Here is a 23,901-nt window from a genome sequence, read left to right as displayed (position 1 = left end):
TCTCCTCTCCCCCTCCCTCCCCCTTCCCCCCTTCTCCCTCAGAAACCATGCTGCTCCCGGGGGTGGGACCCCCAATAAACCCTCATCTAATCAGCCGTGTGGCGTCTCCTTGCCTGCCTGCTGCTACCAGCGAACACACAGCTTAGGGGGCTCCCCGGGGACCCCCAAACAAACTGCAGCAGTTCCCCGCCTTTCCCGTGGAACTTTTGGATCTGTTGGTCCTTTTTGGACCGACCTAAACGCGTTGTGTAGCTCTGCATTCCCAAAGTAAGCGCAGTGCGGTGCCTCCCTCGCACCTGCCCTGGGCTGTGCTCATTAATCATCGGGGGCGCCAGCCTGGAGTGCGCGCCGTGTCCTGAGCTCCTTCTGAGGCGATGGGAGTCCATGGCACTCAGCTGCTTGAAAAATTGCATCTTCTGAAAGGTGGGGCTTGTAAAACGTTTGTGCTTTTACCTCGCAAAGCTCTGTAGAAGAGGGCATGAAGCGTACTATAAATGAACTATTCAGAGGGGAAAACAAAAATTTCCTGACTTGTTCTTGGCACCAAGCATTTAATCATGACATTTGGTCTAAGAAAATGTACAAACTCTCAACATTGCCAATTCATTTTACCCACAAACCCACAAAAGACCGATGATGTGCATACAAAGGTTATTTATTTTGAGCACAGACAGGGAATGTGAGTATTCCAAATGCTTCCTTGTATCTCCCTGTGGGATCTCTTTAATAAGTTGCATAATATTTTTCTGTATTAGGGGATGGTAAGATAGACATGGTGGGTCTCTTCTTAACTTAAATACGCTGGTTGTGTTTTCTTTTTTCTTCTTTGAAGGAAATGCAAGCAGAGAATGAATAGTTTGTGAACAGTGTTAGACTGAGAAGTATGACTTCAAAGACTTTTCTAACAATTTATTCTGAAACTATCAGCCAACAGATGACATTCCAAGTAAAATAACTAATTATGTGGGAAGTTAGGCAAGCATTGATTTAGTTTTTTGTTTCTTGGACTGGGAGATAATTCTTTAATAGCAAGAAAAAGAATACATTACTTAAATTTCTGAACTTGAGTCCAGGTAAGCCTTCTTCTGAGGACAAGTTTATACATAACCTGTAACAATATTCTTGGAAAATATGAAAGCTGCTTGGATACTTTCTGTGGACCTTGGCTGACTCTAAGATGCTCCCCATTAGAGATGAAGAACAAGGTTAAAGAAGGATAAGGGAGTGCCGCAATGAAAGTATTTTAGTTCTTTGAAACTTGTGTTAATTTAGAATAGCATTGCTCTTGCAGAATGTAAGGGTATTTATCTGGAATATCAGGCACCGTTTGACAGTAATCATGTTACTAGGAGAAGCCAGTGGGGCTTAGCAGGCCAAACATCATTACTTTATATCATCAGCACGTGACAAGGTAAGACTCCAAACACATAACTTCAGCACTGAACATGTGGAGACGTGGAGATAAAATTCCTTTCTATGAGCTAGAGCACCAAACCCTTTCTCATTTTGGCAAGAGTGTTAGGAAAAGGGGGGCTCTGTGTAATTACTTGTTTTCTGGTTCCTTTATTTCTGGTGTAACTTGTGATGATGTTTCTGCTTAGCCTGTTTTGTGCGTTTGCTTGTGGCGAATGATCGTGCCAATTCTAAATGGCTCTGGGTAAGCTGCACCCTTGGCCCTAACTTGTGCAACAGCAATAAAAAAAAAATCCATCAAACCGTGTTGACTTTTGGCTGCAGGTTTCCATGAATTCTTAAGACCAAAATATCACTTGCTGTTACATAGATTCTTCTTGGGGAAAAAAATCTGGACTTGTGGGGTTTGTACATCAGTTATCTAGGACTGAACAAAAAAATAAAATTAAATCCTCAAGCTCTCAGTGAAGCTGGTTTTTCTTGTAGCAGTAGACTTGAGTTAGCAGGGGTTTTATAACAGTCTTTGTGAGTACAAGTCATGACAGCACAAATATGTTATGTTTGCTTGTAACACTTGGGTGTTTTTGTGCCTGCTTGTCTAGTCCCTGTATGCTGGGGTTTTATGTTCGTATTGTATGCTCAGTTTGTGGATTTCATTTTGTCATGCAGAACCTGCTTTAATATGACCTGTGTTTGTCTTTTCTAGGAATAACATGTGTGGAAGTACTTGCTGTTGTTGATCCCTGTACTCCAGCACAAGAGCTCCAGCTTAATCATTCTCTGCTCTCAGAACATGGGGGAAAATGATGATGAAAAATACAATCAAGCTGGCCAGATATTTGAAAACTTTGTACAAGCATCAACATGCAAAGGCACCATTCAGGCCTTCAATATTCTCACTCGCCAACTTGAATTAGATCCTTTGGACAATAGAAACTTTTACACCAAACTGAAATCGAGAGTGACCACATGGAAGGCCAAAGCTTTGTGGAACAAGCTTGATAAGAGAGCAAGTCACAAAGAGTATAAACGTGGAAAGTCTTGTATGAACACTAAGGTAAGTGGAATTCAGTTTCGGATTTCATAGCTTGGGAATTTTTTAACTTGTTTTTCTGCAGAAGCAAGGTTTCCACCATCACATACAGCGTGTCTGTTCACTAACCCTTCCTTTAATATGCTGAAACTGTTTTGGACAAATTTTAAGGTGTTTTTCTTCTGGAAGTTCTGTGGAAACTCACAATATATGAGAGTGAGCCTTTAAGCATCCTATTTTACAGTCTGTCTCAGACTTTGTCCTTTTTATACCTCATCACCAAACCGGTGTAAGATGCAAACTTCTGAAGAAATAGACTGCATCCATTACAGACTCTCAAGATCTACTTGCTTTATTAAAAGAGGGGCTTGCGAGGTACAAACTGTAACATATTCAGGCTCCTCAGCTGTGTGCATGCTGTAAGAGACCAGGACTGGCCAAATGTGTTTCAGCAGCAGTTTCTAAGCTGCTCTCAGTTTCTAAGCTGACCTCCTCTCTTGGAGGTCTGGGGATCTGTCTCTGTCACCTGGCATTGGCTCCAGTTGCTGCACAACAGCAAAAGACAGCCCTGCTCTGTTTGTGGATTGAAGTCCTTTCCTGGTAGTGCTTTTTCACAAGCAGAATGTGGGTAATTGCTCTGTGGTTGTTACTGAGGGAGATGGTCTGCTTGGTTGTGGAGAGGACAGGAAATGATCTTTCCACAGAGCATGCACTCCATATTTTGATAGAGTGCACTGCTGAGCACTCTAAATCTTGCTGACAAAACTGTACAAAATACTCCTGCCAGTTGTTTCATCTGGCTATCACAGAATATTTCTACTAGCTTTGTCCCAAGAGCAATTCATTCATTTAATGCCAATCGATGGCTAAATGTTGCCCCAAGAAGGGTAACTTTTAAGAAGCTACGTGACTGTATAGAGGTGGAACAGAGAGGAGGGACATACTGGAGTATAACTAGACACCAAAATGTGAAGGGCTTTTTAATTAAAACTATCACTGAAGTGTTCTTTCATGGACTCAGTAGAGAGGCAGTGTTGAAAGTCTCTTTCTTCTGGTTTGCATCATTGACTGAAACTTCTCAAAAGCATGAGTGAGAATAACATCGTTACCTCTAGTACATAGAGAGTCCTCTGGTTTTATTCACTTTTCATAAGCTCTCAATGATTATTAATGTTTTTTAAGGTCATAAGGGTCCTTGATATAGTTTTATTTAGTAAAGGAGTGTCATCGCAGCTATTTGCACTGTGTTCCTGGCAGGCTCTGTTTTTCTCCTCTCCTTTTTCCCTTCATTTCCCTTTTTGACCTGTGCTTCCTTCCTCCCTTTTTGTTCTTTGGAAAAGTTCTTGAACATATGTCATGGAGCATCTTTGTGATGAAAACAGACAGGAAAGGGAAGGAATGAGAAAGTGTCTAATGATTAACAAATTATAGGAAATATTCCATACACATACAGCCCCGGGTCCAAATTTCCACGGTGGTAAGTTTGAGGAAGTGTTAGTAACAGAAAAAAAGCAGTTTTAAGACCCCTGTGGAATGTAAAAACTAAGTCTTCTCTCAAATGGTGACATTACAAAGCCAAGGCTTTGTTCCGTACACTTCCTAAGCAAAGTGATTAATATCTATTTTGTGAGAAGACTCGTGGAAATGGGTTGGTGCATAAAATATATAGGCTGTGTAATGCTTTACAATGTTGCCAGGGAGGAAGCTAATCAACACCTTCCACGGTGTTGAAAGTATGGTATTGCTGCCCCTTGAGATGAAAGATTTATTTTTAGTGGCATGGTGTAAGTATTTGCAGAAATTAATGGACGTTTCTATGATGCACATAGGACCAACTTGCAAATGGCTATAGAATGTCTGCATGTCAAGAGTGTGGGTATAGATATTCCGTGAAATACTTGGAGATGTTCATCATGAGCCTGGCCCGTGCCCAGACCTGCACTTCAGCGTGTCATCGCTGATTTAACGAGAGAAACATGAATCTTCAGATTGCTGGCAATGGGAGCAGCAGCCACAGTCGGCGGGCTCGGTGGGGATATCTACCAGCATTCCTGGGGTGTGACTCACAGGCTGCTGCAGAGCCTATCTGTGCCTGTTCCTGCAGGAGGGGAGGCTGCTGCGCTGGGACCCGCTCACAGATAAGGGGTTCTCAGAAGTGCTGGCAGCCCAGCCGGTGCAGAGAGGTTGGGCTGCAGCATGCACAGCACCCTCACCTCCAGCGCAACTGGTGATTTTAGCTTGGTGTCTGCTGCGTGCCGTGCCCGTGCTGTCTGCAGGGCTGACACAGGAGCATCCTGGCAGCAGCGCTCACCTCCATGGACTGCTTGAGGCAGATCTGCCCAAAGTAAAAACCCTGCTTGTTAAAGCAGGATCACAACTTGAGCAATCAGCTAAGTGGATTTTTGCAGTTGCAGCTCTGTAAACAGAGCCAAGGTTGCTAGTAGGCATCATTTAAAAAAAAAAAAAATACATGACTTCAAGGCTTTAAATGAGGTTGTGGCCTTGAATGCTGTAGATGAGCCTGCAGCTCATGGTTCTTAGATATGGCTTTGCAATCTTCCCAATCTTTGGAGGAGATAGAGAAGATGCAGTTGGGTTCTAAATGACTCATAGGTTTGTTGGGGTTTTTTCAGGATTTTTTTTTGGTATTTTTTTGTTTTTGTTTTTTTGGGTTTTTTTACAACAGAATGAAAATCTGCTGCCTCATTACAAAACTGCCGGGTGGTTTGTTGGTATTTTTGGTTTGGTTTTTTTTTTTTTCTTTCATGGTATTTAAGAACTGAATGCTGTACTTGTTGATTTTTGTGCTTGTAAACTCTTCAGCCACACTTGAGTTACTCATTGCAATATACACAAGTTTTATACATACAGAACGTTCCACTCCAGCTAAATAACAATAATCCTGTGTCTTAACTGCTCTTGAAGAACATTGCCAAATATGGCTTTCAAAGTTTCTACAATGATACAGTTTTAAGCTGGATGAATAAAACTGGTTGAGCAATTTTCGAGAAGTTCAAACCCTCTGGTATTTCAGAATTGTCTTATTGGGAACATTATTTTCCCTGAATTCTTTGTAGGAAAAAAGGCAAAACAACCTGCCCCAAAATAAAGCCGGAGTGTTGTAGAAAGACATGAACAGAACTGGGGCAGAAATGAAACTGTAGGAGTCTGCCTGTATGAGTGTTAAATCTTCACAAAACATAAACTTCCTTCAATCTTGAACTTCTAAGTTGGGAATGAGTGCTGTTCAAAATTTGTTTCTGGAGCTGGCACCTGCCTAGTTCACCAGCATTAGAGAGAAACAAAAGTTTGTACTAACCAGGCAAAACTGTAGATACCACACTGTGTTTTTTTTGCAAATATGTGCAGAAAAAGCTAAATATTTTAATGCTGACAAAATTTCTGTCTGGTTTTCATCTTCTCCTAATTAATGCAGAGGAGCATGGTTGGACTCTGAAGTGATTATTTGTTTCTTTGGGGGATGAAGCTGGACAATCAAAGAACATTAAAGGTTTAATGCCTGTTGTTCCCTGTGTTAGCAGTTTGAACATCAGTCTAAATTTTTGAACATGCAATAATGAACAAGAATATATCCAGCTAGTGTTAGTATATTCATTAGCCTTTTTAAGACATCTGTGAATGCTGCCTCTCTGTATGGAGCAGATTCATTACTGGCACTTGATTTACATTTACTCTCAGTTTACCTGTGTAAATGATAGGAATATGTGCGTGCACATATAAATGAGGCTCCACTGATGTTTGAGATAGGTATGAATATGTATCAGGGGGTAGCACCTGGCTCATGCTGTGCACCCGAAATTCAGGCTCTCCCATGCTTCAGGGGAGCAGAATTTCTGCACATGGAAACATCCCAGGCTTGCTCTGAGAGGAGGAGTTGGTTCTCTGAAGCATGCAAATGTGGTGTTGCCTTCCCCTTCAAAGGTGCATGCTGTTTTTGCAAAATACCTGCTTACGCTTGAGAACTAAGAAAACCGTGCTTGAAGTGCTACCAGGTAATTATCAGCTGCCTTGGTAGACTCTGGCATTTCTCTCTGGATGTTTGAGTTTTGGGACAAAACTCCAATGGAGGAGGGACAAATTCCTGGGTGTGGCTTTGGTCTTCTGAGCATTGTCTGTGTTTTGGACCCCACATTGGGCACAGTTCCTGGGCAGGAGAATTGCACAGTCTGAGCTGCTGTTTTGAGGCTGAACAATATTAGCATAAAGCAAGGAAAGAAAATTAAGCTAAGAAGTTCTGAAAGCTGTGCATTTAAAACCATACATATGTGCATTTGTAGGTATATGTGTATATGGAATCAAAACAAATTCCATGATCTTGAAGTCGATCATAGAATAATTTAGGTTGGAAAAGGCCTCTAAGATTGAGTCCGGCTGGTTAACCCAACATCACTGTGTTCACCACTAAACATGGTCCTCAGATGCCTCTCTTTTACTCAATCCTGAACTCAGCCTTTCAAATCTTGTTTTACAAAAATGAGGTTTCCTTCCAAAACCTCCTGTTGGGAGACTTATTGCAAGAGAATGACTCTAAAATTGTTTTGGACCATGTTTCCAGGACTTACATAAGGATGGAGTGGCTCTTTTTGGTACTGTCATGCGCTGTCAGTCTGCCCGGGACTCGGTGGCATCGGTGTCCCTGCTGCAGAGAGGGCTCCGTGGTGGTGCTTTATCCAGCACAGCAGTACAGAGAGCCTGTGCTTTCAGGGGAGCTGGGCCAGGGTGTGAGTCAGCAGAGGAGCAGCCCTGGGTCAGAGCTGGGGTTGGAGGTTTTCTGACTGAACCCGAGCCACGTCTCCCCGTTCTAACCACACTGGTGTACCTATGAGCAATAAAATGGGGGATGGTCCTTCTCTGCAGACCCCTTCCACTCCTTTTCACATTGTCTCCATTTCTGAAGACTGCCAAATGAAGGCCTTGGGAGCTAACAAGCCTACTTTGCTGGTGCTGTCCTTCCCCCAGAGCTGAGGAAGGGAAAGGAGCTCCTGGTGTCGCTGGGTGCTGCCGCGTTCCATAGCCATAGGGTGAGCAGCAGGACGAGCAGAGGGTGCCAGGTCTCTCTGCTTGTTGTTGGGTACAAAGTGCTTTCCTTCCAGTCCCCAGTTGTTTACAAACATCCCATTCTGCCCCTCGTGGTAAATCAGGCGGGTTGGGTTCCACGTCTTCCTCTTCCCACCTTCCTCTGTCGTGCTAAACAAATACTTGTCTCCTAATTAAGCAAATCATCCAGCGTGTATGAACCTGCAGGTGAAGTGGCCAAATTTCCTCCCCAAGTGCTGGCATTTGTTGATCCTTCAGAGGCAGCAGGGATTTTCAGCCAGGTTTCTCCAGTGCTGTACATACTAGTACGGAAGCCAGTGAGTTTGCGGGTTCAACTGACCTGACTGATTGCATCCCTCAAGACAAACATTTGGTTTTTAATTAAGTAATTGAATTGTAAGATGAAAGAAGGTAATGCCAGTTATGCTCCAACAGAAAAAATATCAATATTATAATGAAAACTTTACCGTCTTTACTCTTATAAAGAGTAAATACCCATCCCTTTTGCCAGATTTACTAATTTCTTCAAAATAATTCTTGGAATGGGGAGATTTCCAAACCTGATAATCAGGGTTTATAATGAACACACCAAACTTGTTGTAGATATATTAGACAGTGTTGCTAGCTTGCTTATTTTAATAAAAAAGCATTCCTGTGAAGTTCACAAAACTTGAACTAGTCAGCCAGAAGATGACTGCCAAGTTAGGAAGCTGAGTGGAGAAAGGTTGTGGCTTTTTACAAAGAGGCATTCAGCTGCTTTGTGTGTGTGTTTTCTTTAAAAAAACAAACAAACAGTGCTTGGATAGTAGAATCCAGAAGCTGTCGAGGTTTTTGGGAATATTGAAGGCCACATGTTCTACTGACATTTTAAGTGGCACCTAGGTGTGTTTGAAATACTTGAAAGACAGGCTGTTTATCTTGATATTGGTGCTTCTTTGCTTTTGCCTTTTAGGACAGGGATTCTAAAGCCTTGCACCACATTTCAACTGTAGGATTATTTTTGAGGATTTTAATGAGCAGCTTCTATTTCAAAGCTCTGGAAAACATGGGACTAATGAGGATGAGTGGCAAGGAAGGTTTGCTCGAGATGACACTGCATTCACATTCATTTCTCTGAGGATTTTTAGAGAGGGGATAGGGAGAATCTGGGGTGATGACAGGGACACACAGCAGACAGTTCTTTGAAAACAAAACAGAGTATTTGACTCTTTGTGATGTGTTTTAAACTGCGATTGGGCCAAATTACATCAGCAAAAGCAAATGTTTGGCATGTGATTTGGTAATGAAATCACTTTATTTTCATTATCCTGGAGACACTTCCACAAACACACAGTTTTTTCAGCTTTATCAGTTATGAAAAGCAATGAAGCCTGGCCAAAGCAGAGCAATCAGACAGGCTAGATAAGACGTTTTAGGCATGTGGAGTTTAAATTTTTTTTGGCTCGGAAGGTAACAGTAGCTTTACATCTGTATTTTAACAGAACTGTGCTGTTTCTGTGTCCCTCACTTAATGGCTTTGCAAGTAATCGAGAGAAGGAAGCTGTCCCACCCTGACCTGATTTCCTCGATATTTTATGAAGATTCCCACAGGGAGTGACCCGCAGTTACTTTCACACAAACCACCACTATTGTCACCGCAAGTGGCTTAATGAGGTCTGAATGAAACAAAAGGTTACCACAGGGTGTGTTCCCATGGCCCTGGCTCTCTAGGGCTTTGGGGTTTGGCTCTTTGGAGCAGCTGGGCTGTGTCCATCCACCAGGAGGGCTGGTGTGGGGGGCAAGGGGAGCTCCAGGGCAGGATGCTTTGCTCGGGTCAGGTCTTTCTCCTGCCTTCCTAGAGACCCATGTGGTTGGTACGGGGTTGTGCCAAATGCGGTCGTTAGGGGTTTGTTATTAGCTATGCTTCCAGCTTCGCTCTGCTAATGTTTGTGTACTGATAAGTGAGGAAATACATAACTTTTGCTACCAAGAAGTGATTAAACACTTGGCTGCTAAACCCCAGATTTCAGACAATAAGGCAATTTCCTGTCTCCTGCAGCTGAGGTCCTTCCCGGGGTTCCCATGTCTGCCCTGAGAACAGGGGGTTTGGGGATGTGGTTGCTCTCTTTCTGCTGACAAACAAAATTCTGCATTATCTGCTGTTCAGGCCTCAGTGTGAATAGCTTTGGATATCCTTTTCATAGAATGCAAAATATCACAGTCTAAGCTGCTGTACAAGAAGAGGAAATGTGAAATATATTAGTAGAAGATTATTTTTGTAAGCAAACAAGACAATTTCTATTTGTGTTTTCTCTCTAAAAAGCCATCACATTGATGGCATTCATGGTGAAAAAAGAAGTTTAGCTGGTATCTGTTGAAAAGAAAAAGTAGAAATTCCCTTTTAATGCCCTTGGTTTAATTTGCTTTATTTTCTCTGCTACACTTTTTAAAGGGGGGTTATTTTTGTCAGACGGTTCTTGAAATTTCCACATTCCCTAACAAGTCTGTACTTACATAATTTGTTTCTACAAGCAACCAGTTTTCTGCAAATTGTTTGCATCTCAGGTCTCTGGGATATTTGTGTCTTAACCTGGGATCAACAGGGTAAAATTGCTAGAAGCTGTTTGGAGATTATGAACCTTCTAATAGAGGAGTGTAATACCCTGAGAAAATTGGGAATATGCTGCAGAAAATTATCTGGAGCTTGTGAGGACCCACACGTCCAGCCACCTCCGTAGTGCAGATGAAGCCCCAGCTAAAATATTCTGGCAGATGAACTGGAGCAAGTGCAGAGCAGAGCAGCAGGAACGGTCAGAGCTCTGCAGGATGTGACCAGCAGAAGAGGCTTCAATGCCTTCACCTAATCCGTGCTAGGGAAGGCCCTGAGGGAGCACCATGGGATTGTGTGGAGTGCCAAGCCACACAGAGCTCCTGTGGCACTTCTCCTTCTGTCTCTTGCCATCTTGCTGATGCTGATAGATCAAGTTCAGATGAGCTTTTCGGAGTTTGCCTTTTGCCCTGGATATTTGCTGCTCCTGAAGAGCAGCTCGTGTTTTTCCAAGGGCGCACTGTTTCTAATTGACAAACCAGCCAAGAGACGCTGCCTGACTTGTCTTGCACCACTCTCTGGATTTGTTCATCTGACTGAGATACCGTCTGAGCAGAAACCATGTGGTGCTGCCACGCTGGGAGTTAGCCTTGTGTTCTTTCCTTCTCCTGCCCCTTTGAAAGGTTTATGAGAGCAGCTCTGAAAGGACCTGTGCAACAGCGAGCGCTCCTTCCTCCTGCTCCTTCCTGCCTGCACTCTGCCTGCCGTCCTTGCAGGATTTGCAATTCAGATAAAACAAGTGCTGCGGGGTAAATTGTAACTCAGATTAGAAAACATCGCAGGAGATGGCAGTGAGCTTCCTGCCCAGGTCTACACACCCAGAGCAGTAATAACAAGTTACACAGATCAGCAAGCGCTCGGTGGAAGGCAAAGACAAATCTCTCAGGTTTCTTCTCCCCGCTTTCTCTCTTACTTGTGCTCTAGCACGGTAGGAAACAATGGGATAGGGCAGGAAGCCAATCCTGGCTGGTGGGGCTGCTGCTGGCTCTGCCATGGTTCTGCATGCCCTGCCTGCCTGGAGGCACCTGGGCTAGGAAGTTCACTGCCTGTCAGCCCAGATACAGCCCTGATAGTGGCAGAACAAGCGTGGCCGGTGCTGTTGAGGCAGGTGCCTCCGTCTGCATTTCACCCGGCCTGGAATGCGAAAACAGGCTCATTAATACGAGTAAATAAACACTGGTCTTCTGTGTGTGTTTATCTCCCTTCTGTTGTGTCGGATGTTGGTGTAGAAGAGACTGTTGCACCTCGTGATGTGCAATTTGCTGCCAAAGTTTATGTTTCCAGCTCTCTGCCCCTCTTTGAAGCTTGCTTCTTTTTGTATTTTTTCACCATTTTATATTTATTTTTGAGACTCTTTCCCTCAGTAATAAGGGTCATTATGTACCACCCTTGTTTTCAGCCAAAAAAAGATTTTGGAAATAAGACCTAGAGGTGCTGAAATTCAACTTTGACTGTGTGATGTGCTGCCAGCAGCCTGGTTTGTGGGTTCTGTGAGTGCTGTTAACTTTCCCCGCTATCAGAAGCTTTCTTAAAAATGTGCTAAAGGTAAATATTTTTAATTCTGGTTGTTTGAACAATTCAAGTCCTTCTTGCTTGCTGGCACTTTTGGATGCTGTTTCTAAGAAGTGCTGGTTGGTAATTCCCAGTGTTCTCAAAATGTAAGAAGAAGTGTCAAAAGTAAAGGCATTGTCTACCTGTGGTAAACTGGTGTGTGCAAGCGACCAGGTAAACGAGAAAAAAATCAGATTATCACTCTTTTTGGATCTGTATTTAGATTTACTAGTTAAATGTCTGTGAGTGTCAGCAGTAGAAATGCAGTGACTTTGAAGGCTGCATGATGAGCTGGAAAAAAAAAAAGGACTCCAGGAGCCCAGTACTGTTGCCTTCTGGTACTGTATTGCACTTTGAGCTCCTCTATAGCTGATGTACACTGCTGTACAGTCATTCTGCTTAGGAAAGTTAGGAATGATGGGATTAAATGATTAAGAGCTTTAAAAATAAAATTTAAAAATCTGGATTCTGACTCAGACCTGATGTCTGTATCTAAACGAGCTCATTTACTCAGGACTGGCTTCTAAAAGCCACAACTTAAATGGGTGTTGGTTAACAATTCACCTAATAGAAAAGTGAATTACAGATTGTATTTTAAAATATTCTGTGAGATACCCTCAAAGTAAGTTAACCCCCCACTTAGTTGAAAAAGCCAATTTCCAGGTGGAAGCTCAGCTCGTTTATTAGGTTGCTGTGATATTTGGTGAAAAGTTCCAGGTCTCTCTGTAGATGGGCCAGACTGGAGCCACAGGGGTGTATTTTTAAAAAAGAACAAGCGTGTTACCAAGCTCTTGCTGCAATAGAGCCGTGGTTGTTGACCAACCTGCCTGCATGCTTTAGATGCCGTAGAGCATGAGAAATCCTTTCCTCTGGCTACGAGGCAAGACCTTTGCTGGCTGCCCAAAGCCCCTGCCCCTGGAAGCCACGTAGGGGATTAACCATTTTCTCTCTGTCGCTGCTCACAAAGCTCCCCAGACTCGTGGCATGGTCTCTGCTGTGCTCAGAGGCGAGGCTCTTGATGCCTTCATGCCTTTTTCTCTCTCCATCAGTTTTTGTTTCTGGATGAATTCTTTGTTTGGTGGTTTTGTTTAGGGCTCGTTTTGCTAAATTTTTACGTGTAGCCTCAGAGCGCTATCTCAGTGTGACAGGCCGGGTACTTACATGCTGCCAGCCATGTTCATGGCTGGGATAGTCAGGCAACATTCTTTCTGCAAGGTTTATCTTGTTTTCATTTTGATTGTTTAAGCAGCTGGCCAAAAAAAGAAAAGAAAGCAATCTCTTCTGGGTTTTGGGTGTGGGCTTGTTCTTTTTTTCTTCCCTGTGTTTTGATTACAATGAGAGGCAGGTAAGAAAACAGCAAACACACTTAATTCGAAAGGATGTTGGAAGGCTTATTTTGTGCTTTATTTGAGGAGATTTTTGGATTAAAGCACTTGCCAGGTTTCTGGTGGATATGTTTACTGAAATGAGTGTAACATTTTTTTGTAGGTAATGTCTAGGTTTTTTAGATAACTGTAAGTGGTGCAGGGCAACAGAAAGTTTCCAGGCATACTTTGCTGTATTATGACTGTCAGTTGCAATTTTTTCAAGAAGTATTTTTGCATATTGTTCTAAAAGATCTGAGATCAAGTCACTGGATTTAAATACAACAAATACCACCTGAGAGAGTTCTTCAGAAAAGCTCCAAAGTCCTGACAGCTCTGATGCATCATGGAAGGCACTCTTGACTTTCTAAAACCCTAGGAGCACACAGCCCCTCTTTAATGTGTGGCATAGCAGAATATGAGTTACAGACGTCGTTCATACCATTGTTTTAATTTCAAACTATGGAAAGAGCTTTCTTTTTAATACACAGGTCTAATATTAGTACATATATCCATGTGACAGAGAGGATGGATGGACAAGTGTGTCCAAATACATCCAGGAAAAATGAAGGCACGTACTTTTTTCCGTGCAGAAGCTTATCTTCCAAAAAAGAGAAAAAAATCCCAGTAAAGATGAGCCAGATGAATGCAGTAAATGTACTAATGTTTCACTTCTGGCATTTTGACTCAATAAAACAGGAGGGCAGTAAAGATAGATCCTCTGATCCCCGGATTGTGCTGCGTCCAGCTGCGAGTGCAGCAGCTGCTGGGCACGGGGCTGGGAAAGAGCTGTGGCCAAAGTCACCCTGTGTTAGGTGGCCTCAGATCCATGGTACCCTCCTAGAGGGGGAAAAAAAATAAAGCTGTGGCTCCATTTATGCCACAGTTGCTGATCTGGGAGAGGACAAAACTGCACGTTTCTGAGGTGCTCAGCTGGCAGTACAAAGGGTAAAATACCAGAGGGATTTAAAGCAGAAGTGGACTCATAGTGAGGCACGGAATTCATGCATTGACACACGGTTTTGTTGCAATTAGGGGTGTGTGAGCCTTGCTGTTCCCAGGTACCTCTGAACTTCCCCAACAGTGGTATTTATGTGGTGTTCACTCTCCAAAAATGCCTGTTCAGCAAGATCCAGCTAGTCTTAATAATATTTTAAGGTAGAATTTTAGACCTGTCTGTAGTGTATTTAAGAAGTGTCCACATAACCCTTTGGAGAGTTCGGGTTTCTCATTAAAATACATCTAAGTGAATGTTATTTTTGTCAAATGACGCATTTTTTAACCTTGCTAATTCTGTAAGGAGCTCATAAAACAGTACAACAGAGAAAAAAACCCTTTTAAAGATTATATAATCTTTGTAGTCAAGTTTAATTACTCCTAGGCCTTCTTCCCTCCTTTCTTGGGGGAGAAGATGGAAGAATTGATTTTTATTAAAAATAAAGCTTCAGCCTGTGGCATTTTTAATGTTGTCTGGAGTGGCATGTAGATTTTAATTTTTCAGTGTCTTCCATGATGATGTTTCAAACTTCAAATGGATTGTTCAGTGGGTTCAGGGTGCATTTGGCTGCAGTGTTGTATCCGGTGGCTGTCAGTGGATTTATGTGCTAAAATCTGGGGCTGCGAATGGGAGATGAACTGTAAGTCAGTAAGTCAGGAATGTCCTGCTGAGCAGTCCTACTTTTGCCAGAAGCATTTTCATATCTAGTAAAGGGGATGGACTGGAAAGCATCGTGGTGGAGAAAGCTCTGGTGGCCGTCTGCCTCAGCTGCTTATTCAGCTGTTTTTCTCTGGAGCCTTTCCAGGGGAACGGTCGCCGCTGTTCCAGAAAATGTGTTGTTTCATGCCTTTCTCGTGTTGCAGTGCATTGAGCCCTATCACCAATAAGCACTTGTCCAAATCCATGTAGGATGTGACCCTCTGGAATCAGCCAAATCAGTCCTTGGTGCACCCCTGTCACTCTGGGTGTTGCACAAAGGCCTGGGCCGATGTGAAAGTTGTCTTCTCTCATAGTGCCAGGTCTGCTGACTATGGAAACGAATGTTTGCCATGGAAAAGCAGAGCACTGTTCCTCTTGTCCTACAGGCAGAGCCTCCTGTCACTGGGTGGGGAGGCCCACAGCTGCTGAGGACACCTGTGGTCCTGAGGATCAGGGGGCTTTGAGGCTTGTGGGGAAAGCCCCCCCTTCCTGCCCCTTTCTGGGAGCATGATCCATGCCTGTAGTTCCACTTCCAGTTGGTGGTTTGGCTAAAGGCAGCTCAGTAACCTGGGCAGGTGGGTTTTGCTGTTTTTTCACCAGTGTGTGTGTGTGCATTTCCACTGAAGAGTAGCAGTGATGCTTCTGGCTTGGCATGCCATAGGACAACGAAGGGTGTGCCTGTGTCTGTCCAGCTGTTGTTGAGCTGGAGGCTAAAAATAATCCCCTTTTTTTTCACCTCCAAAACAGCTGAAAGGCAGAAATGAGGAAATCTTGGATTCCTGGAGGGATTGAAGCTTCTGTCTTCATCCCAAGGACATAAAGGGAGTGGATCATCATTTAACACCCCTGTGTTTTCCAAGATGAGTCTAATATTTGGGTACCTTGGGCAGGAGAGGAGTGAGGGGTTTAGAGTGGGATGACAGCAGTGGATAATGCACTGTGCTGCAACAGCATTTGTCTGCTCTTAGCTATGCCAAGAGATGCTGTTTGTTGCATCTCCCATCCCCATGCTACCACCAGCTGGTAGATTCCTTGAGCATCTAAATGCTGAGAGCTAATGTTTTGTTTAATTTTTCAAGGCCAATGAATAGATTCAGCCTTTCAGTTATAGTGGATGAGATTTTTGTGACTAGGTTGTTGCAGTGTTACTTTGGGGTAGGGGTTTTTTGTAGTTTTTGTTGGTGTTGTGGTGATTTTTTGTTTGTTGATTTGCTTTTTTGTTTGTTGTTTGTTTGTTTGGGGTTTTGTTTGTTTGTTTTTTTGTTAAACACAGTAGTGGTGTTCAGCTGTTTAACTGCGTATGGTTTTTCCACAGTGGGATGCAGATGCCTGGATTCACAGGCTGCTGATTTAGTAGCAGTGGAAAGGAGGGATTGCAAGAGGCCTCTACATTGTATCCCTCTCTCTTCCCTCCTATTTTGAGTCATATATTTGTACATTATGTACAGGAGATAATATCAAAATCCTGTACCTGGCAGAGAAGCCATTCTGCTATTGGAGAGGTGACTTGAGCTGCCATTTAGCTCAGCGCTGGGAATATTTCCTGGAGGTTCTCAGGGCACCGCCATTCCTAAACATACTCAGAGAGAGAAAGTAGCATCTCTTACATCTCTTACAGTCAGACTGACCCTTGAGTGGAATCAAGCCTATGAGACTTACCAAATGCTGTGTGTTTATCTTAGTAAATATAAGTGAAAATTTCTGATGCATTTGAATCGCACAAGGAAGAAATCAGTGAAGTTCTGTTCCATTTCTGTCTGAAGATAAATAATGCACTGTGTACTGCGCTCGGTTGTGGTGTGGAACAAGATTTATACAGAAACAATCATCTTTTAGGGAATAGTACAATACTTTTTAACAGTATCATAGAAACAGACTATTTACTCAGCAACTTGAATAAACAACTTTTATAAAATATGCATGGCCTTATTAGTGTTTTATTGTGAAGTGCAAAAATGTCCATGCTTTACTTATTAAGTATGAATTTAAACTGAAATAGTCCTAAGTTAGTCACTGGGCAATTATTACTGGCCTGGAAACTTACATTAGTCTCATTCAATGGGAATTTTGTAACTCATATTCTTTCTGTAATTTTGCCTTAACATAGGTGCTGTAACACATAGGGGAATGTGTTAAATTCAATGAAGCTTCTCTTTTGACAGAAAATATTCACACACATCTGCAGGCAGAAGATCAGCCATTTGCACTAAGAGGTTTTCACCAAGAAAAATGTCTTCTCTCAGTCTTACTACCTTGCACTAACATGGTATACTCTCAGTAGTAAAACAACATCTAACATCCAACATGATACTGATCCTTCAGGCAGGTCATAAAGTCTGGTCATGGTCTTATTCTTTCATAAGCTGCCCTGTAAAACTAAACAAGACTTTCTCCCTTCGTTTCCAGTTGGAGCAAGAAATATGCAAAAGCTCTTTGTCTGTTCTTTTCAGCAGCTGTTACTTGGGATAATTTGTAGGAGATGTTTTGAAAAGTCAAGTTGTCCTTTAGCTTTGTAGGGGATGATCTGGCTCTGTTAAAAGGCAGTTGATGTGTGAATGGTGATGGGGATGTCAAGAAGCCCTTGGCATTTTTTCATTCAGGATTGATTGTTTGAGACTCCCTTATGTGATGCCAGCTGTCATGATTTGTGTGAAATTGCAAGAACTTCGTTCCAAAAGCAGGCCCTGATGAGCCAGGAGACTGGGATAACAGGAGGGGAAAACAGGATGCCATTCAAAGTTCGTTCTAGTCTGGCTGCAGGAAGGTTTCTTCTGGGAGTCTGTTGGCAAGCAGACCACCAGGGAGAGGCATGGGCCCTTCCCTTGCTTAATGAAGATAGGAACACAAATGTAGTAAGAATTACTTTTGCAAGGATTTTGTACTGGTTTTGACCCCAGAAGTTTCAAAATTAGATGAAGAAGTGCCAAGAGTAAGTTCTACACCAGCAGGAAGCGTCCTCAATAAATCATAGAACAAATAGCTCTGAGATGTAGATAAATGTGTTTCTGGAGGTAACCACGGGTGGTGGCAAACATACAACCATTTTTCATGGTGTCTCTATGCAATTATGGAGATACTTTGTCAATGTGATAGGAGGAGGGAAGAAGGCAGAATCCTCCTTAAAATGCTAACATAGTGTGTTGCAAAACCCCAGGAGGAACGAAGGGTTTTCTGTGTGGGTTTTGTTACTTGGCAGGGTCTGCTATGACTAAATTTCCAAAGACTGCTGGTTCTTTCTATTTCCTTTAAAGTTGCATTTATTTATGTATAATACAGCTTGTAAGCAAAAAAAAACAGCCTCACCTTATCAGACCAGGTATGGGCTTTGTTTGTAGAATGTTTCTAACTGCCTGCTCAACATGACTGGAAGCTGTGGAGGCTCAATTGACTCACTCACTTGTCAGAGCTCAGAGTTCCCATGCTAATCACAAGAAGCATGTGCAAAAAGTCTGACCCAGATCCAGCAGTGATGCTGTTCAGCTAGGCTACATATGCCCTCTGTTATTCTTCCTTTATATTGTTACATCCATTGATTTATTTTTTTTTATTTTTAATATTCATCATGCAGTGAGGAGTGTTCTTCTAATATGTTCTCTTTAAATATGTTCTTTTAAGAGGAACAAAGCCAAGTGGCTAAGGCAACAGCCTAACTTTAATATCTCTGGTTAACAAAACACTTGCCTAAAGTGAAGCCAAAGCACCTCACAGGAGTTTTTTTTTTTTGCTCAAGTTGTTAGATCTGAAAACAAATGATGACCAAACCAAAATAAATAAATGACTCTACTTTCTGAAATTGCAATGTAATGGGAACCAGACTGGAATCCAGCGAGCCTGCAGATAGAGCCCGTGCTTGCTTTGAAACTGCAGTCAGTGTCTGGCTCTGCGTGCGGGACGCACAGGAGCGTGTCTGGCCTCTGACACAATGGTCTGGGGCTGGCAGCACGGCCCAGCTCGGCTGTGCTGCAGCTCTCCCGTTCTCCCTGACCCACCTTAGCGCTCCCTGCTCCAGCCACGGCAGAGCTGCAACTCACAGCAGGGATTTTGTGACATCTGGAGGGGTTTGGAGGAGTGCAGGGGGTTCGTAGGAGGTATGGAACAACAGCATTGTCCAGCTATAAGAGTGTTTCTAATCAGTTTTTAGTAATCAGTCAAGGAAATGTAAGCACTAGCTATGCTTGGGGTTTAATTAGTTTGCTTTCTGGAAATCCTTTGCTGGTTGCTCTGTGAAAAATTACAGCTGTCAACTAAAATTTGGGCAGGAATCCTCTGTAATTGTTCTGGAAGAGATTCTTCCAGGGGTGCCCAAACTTAGATTTAAGCTTCTGAAGTGTGATTTTCCTGAAAGTGAGGATTTTTAGCACTGGTGAAATGGAATAGGTCAGGATGAGTTCCCTGGCCCTGGCAGAGGAGGGCAAGTCTGCTGAGTTCCCTTGGCATGTCCTCCTTACATCAGTAGGTGAGCCAGGCTGTTACATCCACCCTCGCTTGAGAGAGAGTAGCTAATAGCGTAAGGCTACTGGCTTATCGTAGGTTTGTTCAACAAATCTAGTAAATGTATACCCATTTCCTCTTTAAAATAAAAAAAAGCCTACACTAAGACCACTTATTTCCTTTCCCCTCCCTTTTACACAACTGTAATGCTGTTGAGAAACAGCTGCAAGCACTTGAGAAATGCTAAATGAGGGTTAGAAATGTGCAAGCAGATGCTCAAAAATCGTCAGCTTTTTGCTGTTTTTTCTCTTATTTCTCTTCATCAGATGCTTTTGTGTCTGCATTAAGCACAGTTTATCCTCTTTTTTACGTAGGCTGAACACCACATGCAAAAAAAAAACCAGTTGATTTAAGTAAATTACTTGTTTGTGCTCTCAGTAGTGCAAGTCCAGTTGTATTTCAAGTCCTACTGATAGAGTAAGTTGGAAACTGTGTGGAAGTAATACAAAACCCTGTGTCACACTCCTCCTTTTCTCTGCCAGTGTTTAATTATTGGAGGTGGCCCCTGTGGCCTGCGGACTGCCATAGAACTTGCCTTCCTGGGAGCCAAGGTCGTCGTCGTGGAGAAGCGGGACACGTTCTCTAGGAACAATGTGCTGCATCTCTGGCCCTTTACCATCCACGACCTTCGGGGACTGGGAGCAAAGAAATTTTATGGAAAGTTCTGTGCAGGATCTATTGATCACATCAGTAAGTATCTGAGGGCATGGGCACTGTTCGGATAAGGGGTTACCAGGATCAGAAGATTGGTGGAGATGTTCTTGGTTTGGCAGAAAGTTCATCTGCCTTAACCATGTGCCAGTGCATGTGTGCACACAGAGAACGAAAAAAATGGTCTCATTTAGGCAAGGTGGAAATAGAACAAGTTACAGTCTTATGGAGCGGGTTTTCTTGTTAGTCTGGTGTGGTTAAACAACAGGTTTTGATTATGAAGTATGGAGAATATTGATATTTATTCCAGTGTGTTGAAGGTAGACACAAATAACAGAGTGGACTGTTTTACAGGGAAATATGCTGTAAAATTTTTTATTATAAAATATGCTGGTTAGCAGATCTTTTAAATGTCATCAAGAGGCAAACCTCTACAAAAGCATTCTTAGAAACTCAACTGAAATGAGTTTTGCCAACAAGATTGTGCTGCAAGAGGAAAAGGAGGCGGAAGAGAACAACATCCTGTGGTGGTTGCTATGTTTGCATTCATTACCGTATGGGAAATAGAAATGCCACACACTTGGCATAACAATGAATTTCAGTTCTCTAGCAGGGTGGTGGCAGCTGGGGTTGCTTGCTTATCAAACACATCTTTGTCATTTGCTCTCCACAGGTATTCGACAGCTTCAACTCATCCTCTTCAAAGTTGCACTTATCCTTGGAGTGGAAATTCACGTGAACCTGGAATTTGTGAAAGTCCTGGAGCCTCCTGAAGATCAAGAAAACCAAAGTATTATTTATCATAATTCATTCTGTTCACAGCAACTGTTTTTGTGCCAGGTGTTACATGAAGTTGTACAAGACAGTCGAACACTGTTCAAAGAAATAAAGAGGTTTTTTGCCCTTCTTATTCAGCCAGCCTTGTTCTGTGCCGTTACGGTGTGATAAGTATCAGTGTGACAGAGCAATGATAAATCTCAAAACGCAACCCAGGCTGAGAAGCTGAGGTTTTGCACTATGCCTTCTGGCATATGTTTGAGGCTTTGTAGGGAGTCTGGTGTGGCTTCTCGGCATCTTCTTGCAAAAACAGATTTTGATTGGTAATGTAAATATTGAGGATGGATGAAGTGCCCAGGGCCTTGTTTTTGTGTTCACATTTGATGTAACTCCCACTGGCACACAGAGTCTTATCAGCATTCTTACTTTAAGCAATAGAAAAAGATTTCTAATTCTCTAATTTTTTTAAATATTAGTTTTTTGGATGTAGTATCACTAAAACATTTTAAAATTTTAATTAAAACTCTGTGGTATCTCTTCAAAGGGTCATATAGTGACACCAGAACGGGTATATTAGTTTAAGTAGTTAAAGTATATCTTATTTTAAAACATGGACAGCACAAACACTTTCACATAATCAGCTTTGTAAAAAGGATAAATTTAGATTTGTGAGTATGCTTCCATTTAGTTTCTCTTTAGAAGACAATTAAAAGCACTGATGATGGAATGCTATTTTTCCTCCTTTAGTAGCCAGCTCTTCCTTGCAGTAACCACATGTATGTACTGCCCTGGTAAGGTGGCTGTGGGGTTATTTCTGGGAGAATCAAGTGCTTGAGCATCTTCTTGTGTGTGGCTCTGAGAGGAAGTTACTGCATTAGGTGATCCAGAGAATGAGAAATGCACCCTTTATCTCAGTGCCCTTTCCTCAGACTCTGAAATCACTTCTCTGTTGTAATACTGCAGAATTAATAAATATTATTTGTGTTTTCAGAGATGGGTTGGAGAGCTGAATTTCTCCCCATGGATCACCCTTTGTCAGAGTATGAATTCGATGTTATCATTGGTGCAGATGGCCGCAGGAACACGTTAGAAGGTGGGTGAATGTGTGCTTTTAGCTTTACCAGTGGTCTTTAGGGTACCTTGTAAGATCTGAAAGTCAGAGAAGAACACAAAGCAGCAGGTTATCTTTCGATCCACAGGAGTCTGTGTGAAAGCTGTTATTTTATGTGGTACCTTTTGGTTTTGTTGTTATGTCACAGCTCAAAAGACATTTAATGTCATTACTGCTTCTGAGCTCTGTGTATTTGCACTGCCTACAGAATGCATTGTGGTGCCATTGGGCTTGCTTCAAGGTTAAGTAATTATATGATGATTTCACTTGAAGGAAGCTGACAAGATATAGGTCAGGAACGGCATAGCCTTTGCTGTTGTGCTGTGAATTTGCCCTGTGTGCTTGAACTCATGACCAAAAGGTGATTGCCAGGCATTTAATGAAGGCAACAGAGGCTTTGCTTCTTTGTAAATGAGACTGAACTTCAGAAGCAGCTCCTTTAGGAGCAATAGCAAAAGATAATGAACAGCTCTAAGGTATGTGGGAGTAGAGGGTGTAAATGTTTCCTGAACTTGAGTCACTGCTGAGAATTCAGACCACCTCAGCTGTGTTTCTTAGAGAGACACTGGCTAAGCTGCTCCTGCATCACAGGAACAAACCTTTTACTTAATTATCTATTTCCCTTTTAACTCTAATTATATCCAAGCTAGTTTCCGTTCTCTAAGTACACTTTTTCCTTTTTTTTATTGCCTTCATAGTTTGTCTGCCAACTACAATGTGCTTGCAGTTAATTCCTCATAATGCTGTACTGGAAATTTCCTTACACTGTTGTCTGGCTGTCCCCCGTAAAACACTGTTTAAATAGTCAGGTACCATCAAAACCTAATTATTCTAACGTCACCTGCAGACTCCATCAAGAGGTTAATGTTTATCATCATACCAGGATCTAGGGGAGTGACTGGTGAATATGTACGCTGAAGATATGTACAGAAGCTGGTGTTGTCATATCAAACCCATCCCAATGAAATAACAAGAGCATGTCAAGAAGCGCAGAGACAAAAATCCATAACCAAATTATTTCTTGTTATAAAATAACATTCATATGATGTCATCTGCAGTGGGCCAAAAAGACACTAAGGATCCTCTGTCCTACTTCATAATTTAATTAAGATGAGGGGAACATTCAGATGGAAAAACTTCAATGTGGATTGCAAGATTGTGGCTCAGGGGACTTTTTTCAGTGAAAAGGGAAAGCAAAGATGGAGCGAGGAGCTCAGTTGGTCTCACCTTGGTAATACAAAGTTAACCCACTGAATATTTTTAAATTGCAAATACCTGTGGAAAATCTCATTAGCTGGTAGTGTGTGCACCTAAGCACTGCTACAGAGGTTTCTGTTTTTCATATCATTCTCTGCTGCTTTTGACTGCTGATCTCTTGCATATTTTTTCAAGAGCTGTTTACTACCTATATAACAAATACCTAACTTGCCATTTAGCATGTTAAAAATGTCTCCCTCCACTGAAATTGACCTGTTCCATTCCCAGACATGTCAAAAAATTTTTCCACGTTTTTCTTTAGTCATTGTTTTTCCTGAACTTCTTCCCTTAGTTCCCCACCCAATCATTTTTTAATGAGACTTTATCTTGAATGCAGTGCAGCTCTAGTTTTGCAGCTGAAAATGGGGAGAAAAGACTCTTTACATTCAAGAGAATTTTGGAGGCATGGTGGAAGCTACTCATGGCATGTTGTTTGCTGAATTCTAGGAAAGACACTGAGCTGCCTTGAGCTGACCCTCCCTGAAAGTCCAGTCTGAAGTTTGCAGTGGTTTTAATTCCTGTCTTTGCTCACCAGGCTTCAGGAGGAAGGAATTTCGTGGAAAGCTGGCCATAGCGATCACTGCCAATTTTATAAACAGAAATACAACTGCGGAAGCCAAGGTAGAAGAAATTAGTGGGGTTGCTTTCATCTTCAACCAGAAGTTCTTCCAGGACCTGAAGGAGGAAACGGGTGAGTGCATCCTCATTTTTTCCACTACCAAATACAAGAGGCAGCAGCGGAGCTCTATGTGCCAGGCCACCCTGTTGTTACTGGTAACATCAGTTTTGAATAATCTATGTACAACATTTCCAAGTGATAAAATACTGTTGATGTCAGAAGCTTGCAGATGGGGGTGTCCATTTATGGTACAGTGGGATATTTTTTTAGCTTGGGTGTTGCCACATCATGGC

The 23,901-nt window shown here is 42.4% G+C and overlaps 1 protein-coding gene across 6 annotated transcripts in view; it reads left to right on the top strand.

Moving 5' to 3' along the window:
• Nucleotides 1-23,901, top strand: part of MICAL2 (microtubule associated monooxygenase, calponin and LIM domain containing 2) — a 120,031-nt gene that overhangs the window by 21,343 nt on the left and 74,787 nt on the right. For all 6 annotated transcript variants that reach the window (XR_005256993.1, XM_038137129.1, XM_038137128.1 and 3 more), the window contains exons 2-6: nt 2,120-2,470; nt 19,676-19,883; nt 20,518-20,634; nt 21,613-21,714; nt 23,525-23,680. Coding sequence is in view for 5 of the 6 variants with exons in the window: in XM_038137129.1 (XP_037993057.1) it covers nt 2,207-2,470; nt 19,676-19,883; nt 20,518-20,634; nt 21,613-21,714; nt 23,525-23,680 (847 nt within the window). In the remaining variant the exon portion in view is untranslated. The remainder of the gene's footprint in view (nt 1-2,119; nt 2,471-19,675; nt 19,884-20,517; nt 20,635-21,612; nt 21,715-23,524; nt 23,681-23,901) is intronic.

The sequence above is a fragment of the Motacilla alba genome, chromosome 5 (genome assembly GCF_015832195.1).
Source record: "Motacilla alba alba isolate MOTALB_02 chromosome 5, Motacilla_alba_V1.0_pri, whole genome shotgun sequence".
Classification (NCBI taxonomy): domain Eukaryota; kingdom Metazoa; phylum Chordata; class Aves; order Passeriformes; family Motacillidae; genus Motacilla; species Motacilla alba.
The sequence above is the reverse complement of the archived record's forward strand: the minus strand, read 5'-3'. Positions and strand labels throughout refer to the sequence as shown.